This window comes from Ostrinia furnacalis, unplaced genomic scaffold (assembly GCF_004193835.3).
Source record: "Ostrinia furnacalis isolate ACB-3 unplaced genomic scaffold, ASM419383v2 OfSCF2256, whole genome shotgun sequence".
Lineage (NCBI taxonomy): Eukaryota > Metazoa > Arthropoda > Insecta > Lepidoptera > Crambidae > Ostrinia > Ostrinia furnacalis.
The window spans coordinates 250,934-271,956 of NW_021132495.1; the positions used below are offsets into that span (position 1 = coordinate 250,934).

Sequence of the window (21,023 nt, forward strand, 5' to 3'; positions counted from 1 at the left end):
AGTTTTAAGCGTCCTTGAATACAATCTTATAACTAGTATTTAAATAATAATAACTTGAAGAACTATGCTAAAGTTTGAATACTCAGTCTCTACTTCCGTATGAATTTGATTTAAAAAAAATATCCTTAGAAGTTAATATAAACAAATCAATTCAGAAACCACCATAGAGTTTTAAACGGCAGAAAATAGGCCTAAAACTGACTAAGCCTATCTTTACCACGTGACCCTCCGACCCCGTTCCCTAGTCCCTCCTCTTTCATATTTCATGAGGCACGCGTCTGCGAGCCCCGCTATCTTTAGAGAGGTAAACTGAAGCATTTACATGGCGCGATGTATGAACCTGGCTTGGTGATGTAACGTAGTTGATTGATTATTTACGAATTGCGAGCTTTTTTGAGTGTTATTGAAAACATTACGTTAACACGTTCGTTTGCAATCAGTTTCTTGATATCTGTAAGTATCTTCTGAGCATTGGCATGTTAAGACTATTTTAGTTTGTAATTAACTAGCTGTCCCGGCGAATTTCGTACCTCCCATGTAATGTTGCTTTCTATTGTTAAAAAATATTTTCAAAAGTCAGAGATAGTATATATACTAATTAATCTACTCTATCGCATTGGTAGGTATATATGTAATGTTAGAGAGATTTTTAGTGAAATAAATAAATAAATAATTCGGAAATGAAGTTAAGTTGTTCTTAGGTCCATGTAAAGACAACATTACTCTAAATCAATATTATTTTATTACATCATACGATTTGCTCACGTAAGCAATTAACCAAATAATGTTATCAATACGTTACATAACCAGATCGCACTGTTAAGTGGCGTTATCCGCAATGCATCTGTATGCGGGTCGACCATTAACATATTCCGAGCATTGAAGGCGAATGTTGAATGAATTAAGCTGCGGTATTACGCTTTTTGGCTAAGGACTACTGATGAAAATAGACAAGCTGTTCATAAAAAGTCAGTCATTTTTGCAAATAGGCTTTTAAAAAGCACTTTTACACGCCCCAGTTAACCCTACACTGCTTCAGGACAATAAATGGGCAGCGCAAGAAACTCAGTCACAAATACATAAATATTGATGTAGGCAGTTAAAAATTCCAAACATTTTTATCTTTCATTTTTTATATAACTGTTAACTGTTCAAAAAAATAAAATTAAGCAACATCACACTCTGACCATATAAAAATAATTTCAAATTAAGAAATCAAAACACGCAGTTCTTTATTTATACAATAACAACATTTATTGCGGTCGCACATGGTCGCCTCCTTGGCCGCGTGACACTGGCCATCAAGAAACTTATTTTTCTTTTTGTTTCTTTTTCCTTTTCTTGTTTCTCGACGTCCAATTTCGCTACTCTTTTGTTTTTTTCTGACTCCAGACCCTCGAGTTCTTTGTTTGCAACAAATTAAAATATGATGTTGTAATAGAAATCATCAATGAGCGATATCTCAAATATTTAGGACAACAATAACATAAACAGTAGTATCTCATAGTCTTTGGATTTTGGATAAATTTTGCATCTTTTTATGATTCAAAAAGTGTCGTAACAATATTTTCAGCATGGGGCATGAACGCCGGCTGAAGCCCTTAATTCGAAATGATACATGATCGCCATATTGCGTTGCAATGCATCTTGTGGTCACGCCATAATGTTGTTATGTGGTAATAATATCTAACGTTATGGTGCTAATCTAAGAATTAGATATTTTCAGTGTGTAGGTAACCATAGCCTTGTACCACGCGACATTTGTTTGAAATAAGGAGCAAGTTCGTAGCCGAGCACTACAGAGCCCATAATTATAAATAACTTGAAAAAATCGAATTGTCTGAGGTGGGAATTGCACCCACGACCTTTCGGTTGCCGGACGACTGACCATCTGAGCCACATAAGCACTTGAGAAATTTTCTAGTGTTATAATGTTCTAATAAAGTTCATAATGGAAGCAATAAATGATTATTAAGGTATTGAACCTAATTGTTCTTTTTTCTTCCAGAACCAGACCGGGGGGCGATCGGAGACGCGTGCACCTTGGACTCTGACTGCACGTTTCCGGACGCCGTGTGCGACAGCGGGCAGAAGACGTGCCAGTGCCACCCGGACGTGCCAGTCAGCAACCACGTCGATAAGTGTGGGAAAGGTCAGTTTGATATGTTGTCTATTTAAAATATGTGGCACAGTCAGAATCAAATAGTTCATGACACCCAAAGTAGCCGAAAAGTTTACTACAATTGGATTAAGGTTGTGTTTCTAACTTATTGGCCACTTTAGATGTCACGAATTATTTGACACTGACTGTATATGATAGTGGTATGAAGACGCATGCACCTGGCCACTGATTGCACGTTCCCGGACGCCGTGTGTGACATCGGGCAGAAGACGTGCCAGTGCCACCCGGACGTGCCAGTCAGGAACCACGTCGATAAGTGTGGGAAAGGTGGGTTTAATACAACGTGAGTGAGGCAATAATAGCTAGTGGTGCCAGTATCTATGGCCGTGGCCATCAGATATGTCAGTGCCAGTCAGCAACCACATAGATAAGTGTGGGAAATATGGGTTTGATACACTTTCTTCAAGATACGAACTAATAATATGATAAGGTTTAACGCAAATAAAACAAAAGTTACGTAAACACGTACAAAGTAAAGTTAACACGTCGATAAGTGTGGGAAAGGTCAGTTTGATATGTTGTCTATTTAAAATATGTGGCACAATCAGAATCAAATAGTTCCCAAAGTAGCCAAAAAGTTCGCAACACATTTTTGTTGCAATTGGCTTAAAGGTTGTGTTGTCAAGTTATTGACCACTTTGGATATCACGAACTCTAGACAGATAGTGGTCAGAAGACGTGCCAGTCAGCAACCACGTCGAGAAGTGAGGGAAAAGTGGACTTAATTCAATGAGTGAGTAGCCCAATGATATCGGTGTCTATAACCGTGGACATCAGATCAAACATCACTTATTTGTGGTATGAATAGTAGGCAGAAGGTATGCCCATTGCTTTGATGTATCTAGGAGGGCCTAAAAAATCTTAACCTGCTTTTAAACCTAGTAGTTGTAGCTGATGATGGTAGAAGCTTTTTCATTATTAAAGTTCAGAAACTAATAACTGTATCAGTTTTTGAACTAAGTAAAGTTAAAATATTATAAATAAACAGGTTAAAATAAATTGTGAAACCAAATTATACATATGTATGCTAATATCCAATTACCTCTTTAAAATTTATGTGTTCGTGTACGTAATAATCTCATGGATCAAAGTTATTATTTCGAAGAAATTAAAATTCACAAATCCATCAACTACAAGTTAAAGAACGTTTTCAACGTCTTAATAATCCCAACAATTTACATCAAAATCGCTCATTAAGTTAATGCTAAGGTAATTCATATTTTTCGTGGCACGATGTAATAGCTTCGTTCCACTTTGCTCTTTTGAATGGATCCGATCTCAACTGAACGGACGTGGCTGACGTGCTCTTTGTGTTTCGTGTATCTCTGTTGCTTTCGCTGGGATCTCATCGATTTTTAAATCAGGCCGGGGCGGAGCAGGTTCGAAGGTACACTAAATATTCCCCGGGGAACGAAATTTGAGCAGACATTATGTTTTCAGTAACCTTGAGGGGTTTTCCTTGTCTGCGCTTTTTCAGGCGTCCTTGTTTGATGTTTCGGCTGAAAGGCTGTTTTTAGTCTATTATACTCTTCGTTTTGATGTTCTTTGAAGTGTCTTCTCTCATTCAATTCCATTTTGGAGTAATAAAATATCCTACTAATATTGTAAATGTTTGTAACTCTTTCACACAAAAAGTGCAAAACAAAATTTTTGATCAAACTGAAACTATTGTTGATGTTTTTGTAGGATTTTTTCCCATTTGATTCCATTTCTAACTTTGCTATAGCAAAAAGGGAACTCGTTATACAATATAAATCAATTTACACGCAGTGAAAATTACCGTGGGGTTGAAATGAGGGTTAAAAGGAAAAACCCGAGCGATCAATGCGGAGCTTAAAGTTGCATGTCGCGTGATCAGGATGTTTATGTCAAACAATATTATGCATGCGCGGCCTTGGCGATTAGTTATTGTATAATTTTTGGATTATTATTTATTCTGACACTTTAAGGGACTGTAGAGTAAAGTTATCGCCTTGCCGAATTGCGTTGCTCCTGATGTATGATTTTTTCGTATACCTACTAGAATAGTTGCGAGTTTGAATCCCGCTAGGCACTTTTATTGGATCAGGCACGAACATTATTATTAAATTATATTATGGCCGTATAAATAAGCCGTATTAGTAGTTACTAGTTTTATAGTATTTTTGTAGCGCTCATCGCGTTGTGATGCTAGGATAGCATCACAACTCTTGTTAAGGCAGCATCTACAGTTTGGCCGCTTGGTTAGTCCACTCGATGTTAATTCACCCCAACCATGCCCAAAGCAATGAAGCTGTCCTGGAACTTGCATAGAATTTAATCGCTAGAATAAAGCTAAAGGTCGTTGTATATTTAGACATTGTGTGGCACTTGAATCAATTTATCAACGATTTATATTTCTATTTTCCAGCTGCTGGAATAAACCAAACATGCGGCTTCAACGAGCAATGCGAGGAGGCGGACTTCAAGACCGAGTGCCGCAACGAACGGTGCGTGTGCAAGTTCGAAATGGTGCCCACAGAGACGGTCGACGGGATTGTGTGTACAGGTAATCTACATTCTATACTATAATGCGAATGTAACTCTGTCTGTCTGTCTCGCTTTCACGCCTAAACCACTGAACCGATTTTGATGAAATTTGGCATAGAGATAGTTTGAGTCTCGGGAAAGAACATAGGATAGTTTTTATCCCGGTTTTTGAAACAGGGCGCTTCTTCTCAGCACTTGCCAAATGTTGGTCTCGAAGCGCTGGTAGGGTAAAAAGATTATGAGACATGTAGAGGCTGAGGCTCCTTAAGAGCATATGACGATTTGTAAGAACTATTTATTAGTCTAAACAATAAAGAAATTTTGACTTTGACTTTGACTTGGGCACGCGATATGGTTTTTCTGTGACAGAAACAATTTCACGCGGGCGGAAAGCTAGTTCATAATATCTGCTTACCTAGACTAACGCCCGTATTCACACACATTACTATGAGGTAACATTACTCACAGTGCGCGTGGACGCACAGGGTGACATACGAACCAATCACAGAGCGTCATTCAACGCTGTGCGTACGATTTGCGGCTTCACTTAAGCCAGCATCGTTTGTGAATGCGGGCGAAAGTGAAGTTTCGCTATCTCTTCGCGGAGTAATGACGCAGAAAAACCCGAGCGAAGTGATTTAGTAATTATTGAAACTATCAGGAACGAAGGTAGGTATTATGTCAAGGGTGGCTGTTTCAAAACAGTAGTTTTACAATACATCTGTTTTCATATCTGTCTCTGTCGTCCAATATGAACAATATGAACATCACCATGAGTGAAATGGAAAATTTAATTAAGTGTTCTTCACTTGCAAGACTTGAAAACAATAAAATTATCACTTCACGGGATTTATTGCAACAATATCTATTTTAACGGTAAATAATATTTACCCTCCCGACTTGAAAACAACTCGCTTCTTATTTTGACATTGGTAAAAACTAACGGAGCTAGGTGGCGTAAAACATTTCAAAGTAAAATGCTTTTTACGAGAGTATCCCCACCTCTAGTTCCCACCACTGCAACTCCTGTGTAGGCAGGATCTATACAGGGTGTTAGGTAAATGGGTATATGAGCCGACACTAGCCCGTGTTTACATGCGCATATAAATGGTATGGTGAAGTCAGAAATTTGATATCATCATATTAATTTTTATACAAAATAAATTTTATAAAATCCGATTTGTATGAAAATTAAAAGAATTAAAATGAAGATATAGATTTTCTGACTTCACCATACCATTTATATGCCCATGTTAACATGGGCTAGTGTCCGCTCATATACCCATTTACCTAACACCCTGTATAGTTTGACTGCCAATAAAAAACCCAAACAGTGAGGTCAAGTTTAGTCCCAGAGGAAAGTTAAAATGCTTTCTAACTACACTCAACATCAAATAAACCGCACCTTTCGCGACGCGAACTTTAAAGATTTTCTTCTGACAAAATTATGGTACCCCGACAATATTGGTGTTATTTGAAAGCCCAATAAATATCCTTAAAGAAAAATACATTTCATTTCTAAATAAATTATTAACATATACCATAAATGTGACTTAACCTCACTCACTAGACCTCACTTTGGGCTCACCTCTGGGATCAATTAGACCAATTTTTATGGTTATAAAACCAAATAAAGATCTCACGTGTCCTCTTTAACAGATGGATAGCGATTAATCCCAACTTAACAGTTTTATAGTCATAAAAATGGCTATAGCGTAACTACCTTTTTTTTGAAGAAGTGACTCTGGATCCTTAAAAAACACATTTTTGGGGTAAAAACCTTTCCTTTAATGAAATGAATTTTAGAACTAGGCTTTCAAATGGTACCAACGTTGGTGGGAAGTGGGGATGCATACGTTTGATAAGTGCTTGTCGCGGGAGGTGCGATTTATTTGATGCCGAGTGTATTATATTGTAACTAATATTTCGGATCGAGAATTCTAGTGCTAGTACATTATATCAATGGCGCCACACACAAACACTGTAATAAAAATCTACTTTTAAACAGGATTGAATTTGGTTTCACCACTGTAACTCTACTTGACCTGACTCACTGATCTACTACAGCTTGTCCCTCAAAATGACTAAACATTAGTTTAGCTTCATTAGAAGCTAGTTAATGAGTTAGGATCAGTGAAATATTATATTGTAACTGATATTTGGAAAAATATAATAATTTGTAGCGGAGAAGAGAATAGAGGAGTCGACCAAGACCCTGGACCCGGCTATGATCGGCATCCTGGTGGCCATGGCGCTGATGTTCGTCATCATCTGCGTCGTGCTCCGCCTGTTTAGTCGGTAAGTTTACTGTCAAATGTTTTTTTTTGTTCGTCCAATGAGGGCTATCGTTTTTATACTTAACAGTTGGCACCCCTGGCGATTGACAGGACCTTACTCTACAGTGGCGCCATCTTGATGAGTGCAAATGCGATAGTCCTCCTACCACTTTAGCATTCACCAGTTGGTGCCACTGTCTTCGCTACTAGCAAGTGACAGGACCTTACTCTACAGTGGCGCCATCTTGATGAGTGCAAATGCGATAGTCCTCCTACCACTTTAGCACTCACCAGATGGTGCCACTGTCTTCGCTACTAGCAAGTGACAGGACCTTACTCTACAGTGGCGCCATCTTGATGAGTGCAAATGCGATAGTCCTCCTACCACTTTAGCACTCACCAGATGGTACCACTGTCTTCGCTACTAGCAAGTGACAGGACCTTACTCTACAGTGGCGCAAATTGGTGAGCGCTAAAACGATAGCCCTCATTGAGAATGCATGGCATAAAATTCGTCTATGTACCAATAGGGATGATGACTGGGTAATTAAATCGAAATTCAATTTAGTCCGTCAGACAGATAATTGGAAAATATTAGACTCATATTTTTTAATTTCTTCCATAATCCAATAATTATAGTATTATATTGAGTTGAAATGTCGCGTGACGTCACTTTTGAGTAAAAATTCTACTCAAGCGTGACGTATCGCGCCATTTCAACTCGATGTAGCATTGTTATTATTGAATTATAAAAGAAAATAAAAAATATGAGTCTAATACTTTCTAATTATCTGTCTGACGGACAAATAATTGAAATTTTGTCATCTAGCCTATTTATGTGGCATCAAATTATAATTTAGGCAGTTTCCTGACTGATGTAATTTTATAATGTCGTTCGTTCGTTTCAGCCAAATGACGTCCACTGCTGGACAAAGGCCTCCCCCAAGGTTTTCCACAATGAACGGTCCTGCGCTGCCCGCATCCAGGCTCTTCCCGCGACCTTTACCAGATCGTCGGTCCACCTAGTAGGAGGCCTGCCCACGCTTTATAATGTCACAAATTATTATTTGGAAATCAATTGTTATTATTTTTTCCCTTGACCTTTTGATAACGATAAGGTACAAGGCTGTCTTGTTTCTCTTTTTCTCAATCTGGAAAATAGTCTTACATTTTAATTTGTAATTTGTAGCTTTTTGAAGGCAAAACAGGGTTCAAAAAATGTTTTTGAATCTGACATAATTTGGGTTGAGGGTGGTTTATTGATAACAGATGTGATAAGAGTCTGTTGCTTCCTATTTCAGAGCGCGATGGAGGGAAAACCGCACCATCTTCAACACACCAAACCCTCGGCTGATGAACGTATCGCTCTTGAGAGACTCCAAGTTGTTGCATTCGCAGGTAACATTGTAAAAATGATCCAGAAGAACCTGTTTAACTCTATCGTTCTCCATTTGATGGTTTCACGGGTTTTAAAGAGATAAAAAAAATCAATCGTGAAACAGTTGGTGCAACGTTGGACTTCAGAGGACATAATTTTTTAATCACTCTAGAATTCTAATTCGCAAAGTGTGCAATATAAAATAAATATTAAAAAATATTAAAAAGCGTGTAATATTCATAAACTATTTGGGAGCCCGATGCATCAAAAGTAACGTTCTGTCGCATCTTCAAATCTTTGTCATGCAAACGAACCTATATTGTGTGTGAGAGATACATTATGTTCGAACGCTCCGCTAATTTAATCCCTGATTGGTAAAGTTGAGAAAATGGGTCACAAAACTAAGAAATTTTAAACTTCAGTCCATTATTTAGAATTTAAATAGCCATCAAGCGAAATAACTATGAAAATTGCAAGCCATAAAGGCAGCCATTTTCTATGTTTTATTGTAGAATTTTGCGTTTCGTTCTACGTGACCATGACTCTTCCCGCTGGCTCGAAGCCAACTGTGGAATACTTAGAGGTCAACTTAGTGAGATATGCAAGTCACCTCCTTACAGAAGCTTAAACTAGGGTGACATCTATTTCTATTACAAAATACTGACTAAGAATATTTGGGTAAAATAACTTTATTGAAGGTTGGCAAAGATGTAAAGAATAAGTTCAGATCACGTTTTTTACATAAAACCTATGAAGTTGTTTATGTCGGCGAATCATACACCGTTAGACTAATCAGGTGCCACCCATAGAGGTACTTATAAAGGAATATGCTGTCATAAGAAAAATCCTTGCTCCATTTTGAAAGAATTAAAACTGAAGTTTGCTGCAGCTACTGCAATATGTAGTTCTGACGTCTAACCAAACTTGAAACTTGCAGCACTAGTTTGCTTACATGAATGTCAAGGTATTAAAGTAAGTGTCAAAGGATTGCAGTTCAGTTGAACAAAGCGAGTGTTCGGATCGCGAATTCTAGCTAGTAAATTATATCAATGGCGCCACACACAAACACTGTAATGAAAATCTACTTTTAACCCTTAAGTAACATCCTTATTTTTGGTTACACATTGAACACCCTGGGGTAAAAAAATTACCCCAAACGGAAATCGAAAATTTTAAGTAAATATTAAAAATCAATTCAATTTGTGATTTATATGTATTAGCGGGCTCACTGAATTATACGATTGCTTTAAAAAATCGTGTATCTAGCGTAAAAAAACATCTTAAATTAATCATAACAAAAAACAAAGAATTTTTCATATGCAAGTAATAGTCTTCTAGAAAAATCTTGGAAAGTTATTGTGGGAACCAAAAACTTACACTAATCGGACATCAAATAGATGATTTATACATAATATTTTAAACTAAAAGTTAATTAAAACGAAAATTTCTGGACTTATAACAAAGCAAAATAAAAAAACTATTTTTTATAAAATTATGAGAAATTATTTTTTATTTTATTTTGTTCCTAATTATTATTTTCAAAACACATCAAACACATAGAATTATTACGTAATTATCACTTTCGAGCTCTAATTTCTGTGTCGAATTTATGAACTCTCTGTTCTGAGGGAAGTCTTCAAAGTTCGAAAAGTATCATGTAAATCAAGTTCTATTTATCTCTCTGCATTCTCGAGACAACATGCTACTTGATCGTCATTTATGAATTTACTCATTTTGTTTAAATATTATAAAAACCTATGAATAACATATTAGGTGATGATAAATTAAAGCATGCGTAACTAACATGCTGGGGTAAATTTTTACCCCAGCTACCTGTAAAAGCCAAACGGATGATTTTTTCATAACTTGACGACATTGCACTAGCTTCGCTAGAAAAAAAGATATTTCAATTTTTATGCGCCTGGGGTAAAAAATTACCCCACGGTGTTACTTAAGGGTTAAACAGGATTGAATTTGGTTTCACCACTGTAACTCTACCTGACCTGACTGACTGATCTACAGCTTGTCCCTCAAAATGACTCAACTAATGAAGCTAATGAGTTAGGATCAGTAAAATGCTGGACTGTCATTGAAACTTCAACGAAATTAAGCTTCAGCCAAACCAACGCGTGCAGATCGCGTCGGCAATAGGGATGTTTCCTGGGTCAAAAAGCAAGAGTTTTAATTAGTCCGTCAGTTAACTTATCAAAAAATACTCTACACGTATTTTTCACTTTTTCAAAACAATGAAAATTTAAAGAGATAAAGCGCGCCAGAGTTTATAAGAAGAGGCCCGTGACGTCAGTGCTTGCTTAAAAGTGCCGCACGTTGTGACGTCGTGCGGAACTTCAACGCACCATAACTATGTAATTATTTGTTAGATTGACAAATAAAAATATAATGTGTCCGATATATTTTGATATTAAACATGACGGACTAAAAAAAATTTTTAGGAAACTAGCCTATTCGCGAAAAAGAAGAATAACTAACCATTGCGGTAGCGGTCTCCCAATATTAATATTAATTTTAGGATCGCCGAGGTTCCCGCATAAGTATGCGACCGCCATCGCGGCAAGCCAGCCAGCAAGAGCTGAGACCGCACTCGCCTGGCCCAGGTACATAAATAACGAAACAAGAAGAATGGTGTTGCATCAAATTACCAAGGCCCTACTACGATAAGCGTATGATATATTTTTAACGCAGTCTAGTTCCGATTGGTGATAAAATATTGCATAATCATTTTATTTCAATTCGATTTCTTTTAAAATTAATGTATTGTATTATAGTGAAAGGGATTTAAGTTAAGGGGAGGTGTTGTACAGATTTTTTTTTGTTTTTACTTTCATCGGTAATTTGATGCAATTTCTAATCACCAAACGAAGTTTATGTTAATTAACCCCATGTGTGTGTAGGCGTACCTTTTTCTTTGTATTTCTTATTTTATTTTCTAGTTACCTACTTCTGCTAACTATTCTTTGTCACAATTTTATTTTAATTCAGCTTATTTTCTATTTACAGTCTTTCTTGATGTTTTTTCTTGAAGCTAATGTTATTTTACTTTACTACAACTGTTTCTTTTTACTACACAAGTAATCATTGTCCAACACTCATAATGGTTTCGTTATCGACAGCACGACCACACCAAAGCCATCAGCTTCACCGAAAACCCTCAGGTTACATACAATTTTAATTTTGCTTCATCTGCTAACCCACAATCAAACGGCTCAACCAAATTTGGGATAGATGCTGACATCGCAGATTTTCAAAGCTTTGATTCAGATGATAATGATTCTAAAATGTTCTTTAAAGCTAATGAAATAGAGACGCAAATTGGCTTGGCATTGGTAGCTAATGAGAATGAAAAACAAGTAAATGCATCAAAATAATCAGAAAATTCATTATCATGCTTCAAATTGGAATTTGAATTTAAGCTTTAATATTCAAATGCACGTGTTCATAAATAACTGTTGACACATCTACAAAAACAAATATAAAAAGCCTAGCATTAGTTACTTAATAAAAAAGTCGTGTAAAGAAATTGCTTAGCCAAACAATTTTCAATTATGAAATTACTTTTAATAATCATTTGTCATATTTAAAGCTAATCAACACACACGAATCCAAATTGAATGAACGCTTTCTAGGAATAGCTAAGGGCATGGTTTTCAAAATAATAGATGCATCTAACTCATGTTTGATTTAGTCTAAAGCACATAATATTTCATAATTATAGAAAATAAACCTACTATTAGTACCTATCTACTTATTCATTGCAAAACTAAACCAGTCCAATGTAAATTGTATTACACAACAATAGATCCTTAAACAAATCTACACTTTTAGCTTTAGACGATAGAACATCAAGTGCATGGGTTTCAAAAGTTAAAGTATCAGAAAAATCCACAATTGCTTCAAAATTTGTAACTACCTGCATATACTTAGAAACTGTTTCAAAATATTCTCTTATGCTTCATAAAGAGTTATCATCTCTTATACCTACGTGGTTATTGATGATTTCCATTTTTTACCAAATTCAATCAAGTTTTTAACCAATATTTATTTATTTGGACTCTGAGTGTATAGGATTCTGCAAAAAGGTTTTGTACCTTCTCAAAAATGTGAAATCGCAATACCCATGTTCCGCCAACTTAACTCAAAGCATGGATAGGTTAATCCGAAATTGCATTAAAGATTCTAAAACCCAGTCACTGCCACTGATGTTTCCATTATCAGTGTGGTATTCTGCAAAATGTTGACATCAGTGTAGGCACTTGCCTTAAGCGATTAGCCTGCTGGTTCGAATCTTACAGGCTCTCGTCGTGGTTCCAGAGCAAGCAGCGCACATTCTGCTACATCCCTGAGGTCGGCCACACTGCGGTCACCTACTACTCCGGGACCCACTTCGGTCACCGTAGAGATACGAGCCCCAGACGCATAACCTAGTTCATCTAGAAGACAATTGACGATTCGATCTATAAAGCAATCAATAAAAAATATCGATAAAGGTCTAGCCAATATAACCAACTTAAGTAACGCAAAGTCTGTGACATGAAGAGTAAAACGTACCTTATTATAAAATCATTCAGTCCAGTTTTTACCCTAATTGTGATAATAATTAGCATTGACATCCATATTAGGCTTACGTTCATTGATCTTATATTGTATAGCAATAAAAGCACAAGATGTATCCTCGTAAATTCAGCCACTTAAAAAGTGCCTCTAAAATTTGTCTCATAAAATCTATTGTAAGCTAAATTTAAAACACAAATAGAAGTAATGCAGTTGAATATTTAAAATAGTTATCCACACTCACGTTTCAAATATTAAGTCACGTTTTTAACAAAATAGACGTAGAGCACAAATTCAACGATATTTTTAGCGATTAAGTGGAATAGAAATAGAAAATTTAGCTTTTTTAGCGTTAGATCGACAGCTTTTTGGCAATTTTTATAGATTGTTAGTTTAAATAAAGTTTTAATAAGTCGATTATAAAATAGTTCATTGTTTCGGATATTCTTTTCTCTTGTTCCCTTGTAAGTGAAAGCTAGATTTGGTGATTCGACTATCGAGTAAGCGTTGTAGAAGTGAATTATTTACAATGGTTCTTTTAGCACTGTTGGAGAAATTACTGCATTAATTTCAGAGGGAAATAACTTACAGCATATTGTTCCTTCAAAAGTTCTGCTAAAGGGAGTACTGAAAACAATTCGTAGAACTAAATTTATTTATGGGGACCATCTCCTTCTATAGGAGTGATCTGAATTTTGAATTAGAATCGATCGTAGGAGGAGGGATGCTTCGAAGCCGCTTCTATTAAACTTTAAAATAAGACTTTCTAATACTAGCTTTAATTTTGATGTGAAAGCTTTCCTTTTCAATGAGAGAGAGTTGTGAGTTTCCGATTAAGTTTTCGTGTAACTAGTTTTAGGTATCTATAATCTTGTAATGTGTAAAACGGGGAATTTACACACATTGTCTAAGTCCATTGCACATAACGCTTCGACCAAGTATGCAATGCGCACAATCGCATCGTAAACGAGTTAGAATTTGTGAGGTAATTTATATCCACTATGCGTATTGGTGCAAATATTGATAATAACTCATCTCCCATCAACCCTTTCATATTCTCCACGGGATGTACTTCAGTTAAGGGGAAGAACTGGAGTTCAGCTGGTGTACCCTCACCCCCCACATTTCGACTAAAGCAAACTAAATTTGTACTGGATTAAGCTATGTATCTTAAATGAAAAACAATGCTCACATCATAAATGTATTTCGAACACTGTGCTAGTTATATACCAACTGAAAATTTATGCTATAATTTAATTATATGAACTTTTATTATAACTTATACTTCCGGAGAATGTTGTTTTATTTATATAAAATCCTATTATAAAGAAAGACAAAATTAGAGTGGAAAAATATGGTGTGATTGATTCAAAGGACGTTCAAGGCTCTAACGCCCAAAAAACTAATCCCAGATCCTATTTTCAACCGACTTCAAAAAAGGAGGAGGTTCTCAATTCGACCCGTATGTTTTTTTTCTATGTTTGTTACGCGATAACTCCGCCAATTATGAACCGATTTGAACAAATCTTTTTTCAGCGTATAGATAATACCTCAAGGGTGGTCCCATTTAAATTTAATATTAGAAAAAACAACCCCCAAGGGTGGAAAATTGGGGATAAACTTTTTTATACGCAATATCTCCGCCGATTATAAATCAATTTGAACGATTATTTTTTTGTTGAATAGGTATTATCATAAGGGTGGTTTCATGCGAATTTGAAGAAAATATTTCACCCCCAAGGGTGGAAAATTGGGGATGAACTTTTTTATACGCAATATTTTTAATTTTTAGATTTTTTTTGTGTTCACGCATTTGAAGTCGGTTTTATTTTTAAAAAAAGTTAATTATTACAATCCACACTGATGAAGAAAACAGAGAGGCAAGTCAATAGCTTTTGAAGTCAAGACTCCAACATTTAATAAATTATACCGATGACGATGATGCAAAATTTAAAACAAAGCCATCTACCATAATTTTCACGAAACAGACAGATACTAGCGACATCTGTGTAAAATCATGGAAATTTGGCAATGAGACTTGAAGATCCTGTATGACTGAACCTATTTTACATGAAAATTGAGTAAGTGTCGTGTGAGGCCGCTTTTTCCAAAACCTACGTTTTCCTCACTAAAAAAGAGGAAGATGCAATAAAATCCACAATCTGAAAGTAGTATTTTTGACAAAGTTGATCCCAGAAATAATAAAAATACAAGTTTCTGTACTTTTCACTTTCACATACGCAAGATTTTCATGAATTCAAGATTAATAAGGCTTTACTTCAGTGGCAGAAAACTATAAAGCGCATCTTAGATAACTTTGAAATTTTCAGGTAAAAAATGCACTGTTAAGTATTAATGTATTATATTTTATTTACTGATCAAAGTTATCCTAAATCTTGTGATAGTAGTTTTTTGTTAATATTTAGTTGTATATGTTTAATTTTTCACAATAAATTAGAAAAAATGTAAAACTTAAAAAAGAGTCATCTCTTTTTCTGTAAATTCAGGTAATTTTTAAAATCAAAACACTAATGCATTAATATACCTACATTGACTTTATTTCTGAAAATTAATGCTTATCCCAACTTCCCAACTAATATTATAAATGCGAAAGTAACTCTGTCTGTCTGTCTGTCTGTCCGTCTGTCTGTTACGCTTTCCCGCTTAAACCTCGCAACAGATTTTGATGAAATTTGGCATAGAGATAGTTTGAGTCCCGGGAAAGAACATAGGATAGTTTTTATCCCGGTTTTTGAAACAGGGACGCGCGCGATAAAGTTTTTCTGTGACAGACAAAATTCCACGCGGGCGAAGCCGCGGGCGGAAAGCTAGTATTATTTAAACTAACAATGCAATACTTAAAGTTTAATTATTTTACCTATCCCATCATTTGATCGTCGCCAGATAATAACTAAATTAACATCCATATTGAAACTACCCTATTTTGTACATTATGCAATCACATCATGAATGTTTCATGAGATCCTACTACAAATTATCACGTCAAATCATAGTTAACAAGATAGCAGCATAAGCCATGTTTAAATTATAGCCAATAATCTAGATTATCATTATCAGATATAGATAATCAGATGTTGACGGATAAAATTAATTAACTAATGTAATTGAAATGGAACTGATTACCATTGGTTAGAAGAGACACCTACAGTTTTTGAAATTTTTAGAATTTCTTGTCTCTATAATACAGAAATGTCCTTTACGTTTATACAGTAACAGTTAAATTTAGATTCAAATAAAGTATTTCACAGCAGGCTATAATTTTATTTGTACTAAATAGTACCAATAAAAACTCAAATTAAAATAGTTTATTCAGAACATAGGCCCTTTTCAGGGCACTTATATACGTCCCAAATATAGCTTGCCCTACCACCACTTCGGGACAACATATGGGCTGGTGCTGAGAAGAAGTGGCGGAAGAAACTCAGTCAGTTTTGTCAGCCTACTTAAGACATTGCATTATTTAGCTTGATATACCCTCTGTAAAATCCTTGTCACGATACCAATATCAAGAAACGAACAAATTGCACAATCGCAAATCAGAACCTTCAAACGATTCTGGTTAAAGGTCGCTAAAAACAGTTACAAGCTCTCGAAAACCATTACCAACCTCTCTGAAGTAAGGTAAAAAGTATCTCGTTCGCTCGAACGCTCACAATCGTTGCTCATAAGTAGTAAATCTGCGTAAACGACCGCCCTATAACCTCACGACAATGTAATGTACGAGGCGATAACTGTTGCCACAGTGTAGTTATAGACAGATAGCCCAATTCAGTGTTAATAGATTTGTTAATACCTAAGACTAACAAATGATAAAGACTACACAGATGCAGGCACAAAAAAGAAAATAAAAAAATAAAGAGGCAGCAAAAAGCTACTAAACGGTTTTAAATTTTTCACTTAAACTACTGAGAATTATTTTGATATTAGTAATGCACACTTAACTAAATGCAAATTATATTTACTGTAAAATTATGAAATACTGTAATAGACAAGGTAATAATGAGCAGAATAAATAACAACACTGAGGTATCAAACGTTATTAAGAGTAATATTAAGACAGACAATCATCCCATCAATTATTTTTACTGGATGCCAATGTACGTAAGTATTAGATCACAGCTGTTTCTTATTGCCAAATTGCATGAAAATAATCTGAATTAATGGTAAAATTTTCCGCTAGTCGTAATTTAAATCAAGTGGATCTTCTGGCCCTACCTACTCTATGTCATGACTCCGCGACTCTGACGCATAATGTACGATGCGATAACTGCCGCCGTAATGTGAGCGCTAAACGCAGGTATTGTTTTTATTATTAGCTTTGTTTTGTTGAGCATGGGCTGTACGAGTAAACACTTAATAACTGACTCGTTCGTTAATTTCACCCAAACGACGTCCACTGCTGGATAAAGTAATTCCACAATGACCGGTCCTACGCTGCCTGAATTCAGGTATTTCCTGCGACCTTCACCAGATCGTCGGTCCACCATGTGGGGAGCCCACAATAAGTACGTCTAGCCGTGGTCACCGTGGTCGCCACTCGAGATTTTTCTGCCCCAATGATTAATAACTGACTCATGCGCGTTTTCACCATCAATCCCTAATTTTTAAGTGACCCTTAGGGTAACACATTACAGGAATTTTGTTTTCATAGGGGTTACTTAAAAATTAGGTATTGATGGTGAAAACGGGCATCAGAATCCTGCAATTGGCTTACTATTAGTTTACCATTTCATGAGACAGATCAAGTAGGTCATGTTCTCCATTTTCCTTAGGTAAATTAGAGAGGGTTGTGCTCCTACAATGGAGATTACATGATGAGGATCACACATGGAAGTTAAACTTAGGACTTCTAGCTGCTTTCTGTCACTCGTCAGCATCAAATGCTATGGCATAACTCTTTATAAAAAATGATTAATATTTTGCTAACAGGTATTTAAAACTCTCAGAATCCTACACGTCCCAAACACAATTTGGACCATACCGATAAAATAGATAGGTATATAATAATGGCCAAAAGGTAAAGGTGACACAGTATTTTTTCACAAAACATCAACCGGTCAGAGTGCAATGGAAAAGGCAGAATACATTTTAAAAGAACTCTGCCCTGCAGGGAAAGGTGTTAGGTCCGGGATAATAAAAGAAATACACACCTGTACAATTGTAGATGTCCGGTAATGGACACCCTTTTATCGATGGGTCCTATATCGTATATTTACATATGTCCATTGTTGTTTATTGCTCCGGCAATAGGAAATGACAGAATATTTTTGGATACCATTACTCAATAGGATACCTACGCGATAAATGGAAAACTTAAGAAAAACTTGTATTAGTAATACCTACAATCCTAGATTATTTAGGACCTAAGTATCTGGGTTACTTCTACAATAGTGAAGGTTAATCAACAACTAATAGTATAAAATTGCCATAGAAAAAACGCAAATAGCTTGTAATAATATCTTCCGAGAGACTCTATCACTTTACAGCGGTGTATGGGTGTACATACATACTCGTAGAGTATTCAAAATATTATGTTACTCTAAAAATACTTACTGCCTCGAAACATCCCAAACCCATGGTTGAAACATACATTTTTCATATAGGCAGCGATCATTTTGCCTGAGTAATATTTTGACAATGATCTTTTTATCGCCTCACGCAAATAATATCTACAGGATAACTGGTAATGGGTATTTCCGAGTAAAGATTCGTAGGTGAAAAATATTTAAACGGAACATTCGCTGACAATAGGTTGTGCTGGCGAATAGTTCAGCTGTACGAAAACTGCTAGACTCTTTTTTGAGAAAACATAATGTAATGACACCCAAACAGCTAAAACCGTTAATTAGCGTGCAAGGCGCAGGCATCCCAATTTGTGAACCAACTATCTTATAAAGGTCGCGGGAAGCGCCTAGATATGGACAGTACAGGAACGGTGGTTGTGGAAATTGGCCTCTGTCCAGAAACCTCTTTTGGTTCAAACGACTAACATTCACGTATTTTATTTACCACTTTAATAATGCTTACACTGTACACTCACTGCTCAACACGGCACATGTCTGAGCGCACACACGGACATAATTCCCGTGCACGCTCAGCTATGTCGAACATTCTTTACTGGGAACGTTTTTTATTTGTTCCGACATCCGTTGTTTGGGTTCGCTCCGATCGCATTGAATAATGTTAGAGGATTGTTGGTTTTCTGGATAACAGACAGACAGAGCGAGTGTTATTTTACCACCAAATATGTGCGGGAAATTGTGGCGTTGTTGTGGAAAGTTTATACCAGCTTAAAGCTTGGAAGCTCTGAAACTGAAGCGCATATGCACTTTAACAGTATTTTCATTAGTAAGAACCTTCGCTGGCTTCACCTAGCTTGTTACTATTCCCACCAGTCGTTCCCACCGCTATGAAGCCAATATTTACAGCTTGACCGCCACTAAAAACTCAACCAATGAAGGTCAAGTTTGTCTCAGGGTAATCATCAAGTAATACACTTGTACTATGTAATCAAGTCGTAATTATAGCAAGCTATTTTCAGTGTACTTACCAAGCAATGAAAAATATCTGTATTTTTATTTTTCATCTACTGTCAAAGCTTTATTAAAAATTTACAGCCATCTTTTTTGTAGCTGAAGATTTTTCCATTAATATTTTATTTGTAACTTTTGCTTTGCTTTTTAGCCTTAATTGGAACAAAGACTTGACTTTCAATATTCACCTATTAATATTTATAATAATTTTCCACACCCAATTTTCTTCTTTTGTTTAATTTCTTTTTACTGACAAAGTTTTTTAATTCTGTCACTAGCAGTCCATAAAAAGTTTTAATAAAATAAAAAAGAAAATCTAACGAACAAAAATGAAACAGCGTCAGCAAAAAACCTGAACGTTTTGCACTGCATTGAAAATCCCGCAATCACTAAGGCCTATTACAGTCCTCGGTTACCTAAAGGGATTTTCTTTGCAACTTTCTTCGCTGACCGTACAGACCCGGTCCACACAAATCTAGTTGGGTCGCAATCTCATGTTCCCAAATAAATTTATGTTAATGGAACCAATCACAATGAGAAATCTCGCGAAATATTAGACGTCCATACCTTTGTGGGTCGTTCGTGGTTTTAGTGAACTTTGTTTTATGATTTCTATTTCGATTGATATAGAGCTGGGTGGACCATTAAGTAGATATATTGAAGGAAATATTGCCTCGTCGGCACGCTGATCGACGATCGCCAAACGGCTAGAGTACCTTCTGTACTCGCCACTCTGCCCGGTGAAGCTGGAAAAGCTCTTCAAGCTACTTCAAAAAAAAAATTAAGATTAGTAGGTTTTGGACCGACGACATCATAAAGGTAGAAAGAAGGAAGGCGCTGGACACAGGCCGCTACCAACCGGGCAACATGGAAAGCATTGGGGAGGCCTATGTTCAGCAGTGGACGTCCTATGGCTGAGACGATGATGATGATGTGTAGGTTTTGGCACATTGTACATACCCATAATGTAAAATAATGTAGAGAAGCTTGATTAAAAAACAGGAGGTGACTTGATTTGAAAACGATTGTCGTTTGTATGTAACAATTTGAAGGTATACCTGAGTAAGAAAATCGTCTGACTTTACATACAAACAATTCTCAATAAACCGCAAAATTCATGCAAATAATTTCACGTTAGTTTCTCAGGGTAGACAATACTTTTATTAGTATTCGATTTTCCCTAGTTCTCATCATAATTTGTAGGATTTTCAGTATTAATGTTTCTTTACATATTTTTCTGGGACATAAATAAGCTTAAAGTGTCCGAAATTTCAGTTCTAACGAGGACTTTCCGTCGGTTAGCCTCTCCGTAGCAGCCTCTTACAGTAAGCTGATTCCGCGCTGCGTCCAAAGGCTTGTTTACAATGTTTGGGGTATTCGCCAAGCTTTTACAGTTGTTTACTACCTGTCTAGTAAAGTAACGTAAGACGCATTTGCTTGAAGGATTTGCTATAAGTCATTTGCAGGGCAGATATGTACCATCCTAGACTGCATCTCACTTAACAACAGGTGCGATTGCGGTCAAATACCTGCCTTGTTTCTCATAAAAAATCTCG

The 21,023-nt window shown here is 36.1% G+C and overlaps 1 protein-coding gene across 1 annotated transcript; it reads left to right on the forward strand.

Annotated features, from left to right (window-relative positions):
- The first annotated feature begins 1,663 nt into the window (after positions 1–1,663).
- On the forward strand, positions 1,664–14,099 carry jus (EB domain-containing julius seizure protein). Its single transcript, XM_028307492.1, has 8 exons — positions 1,664–1,676; positions 2,009–2,152; positions 4,572–4,709; positions 6,874–6,988; positions 8,268–8,364; positions 10,875–10,959; positions 11,476–11,517; positions 12,674–14,099. Exons 1-8 carry the CDS (start codon positions 1,664–1,666, stop codon positions 12,703–12,705), a joined length of 666 nt encoding a protein of 221 aa, XP_028163293.1. The 3' UTR covers positions 12,706–14,099.
- Positions 14,100–21,023: the final 6,924 nt, after the last annotated feature.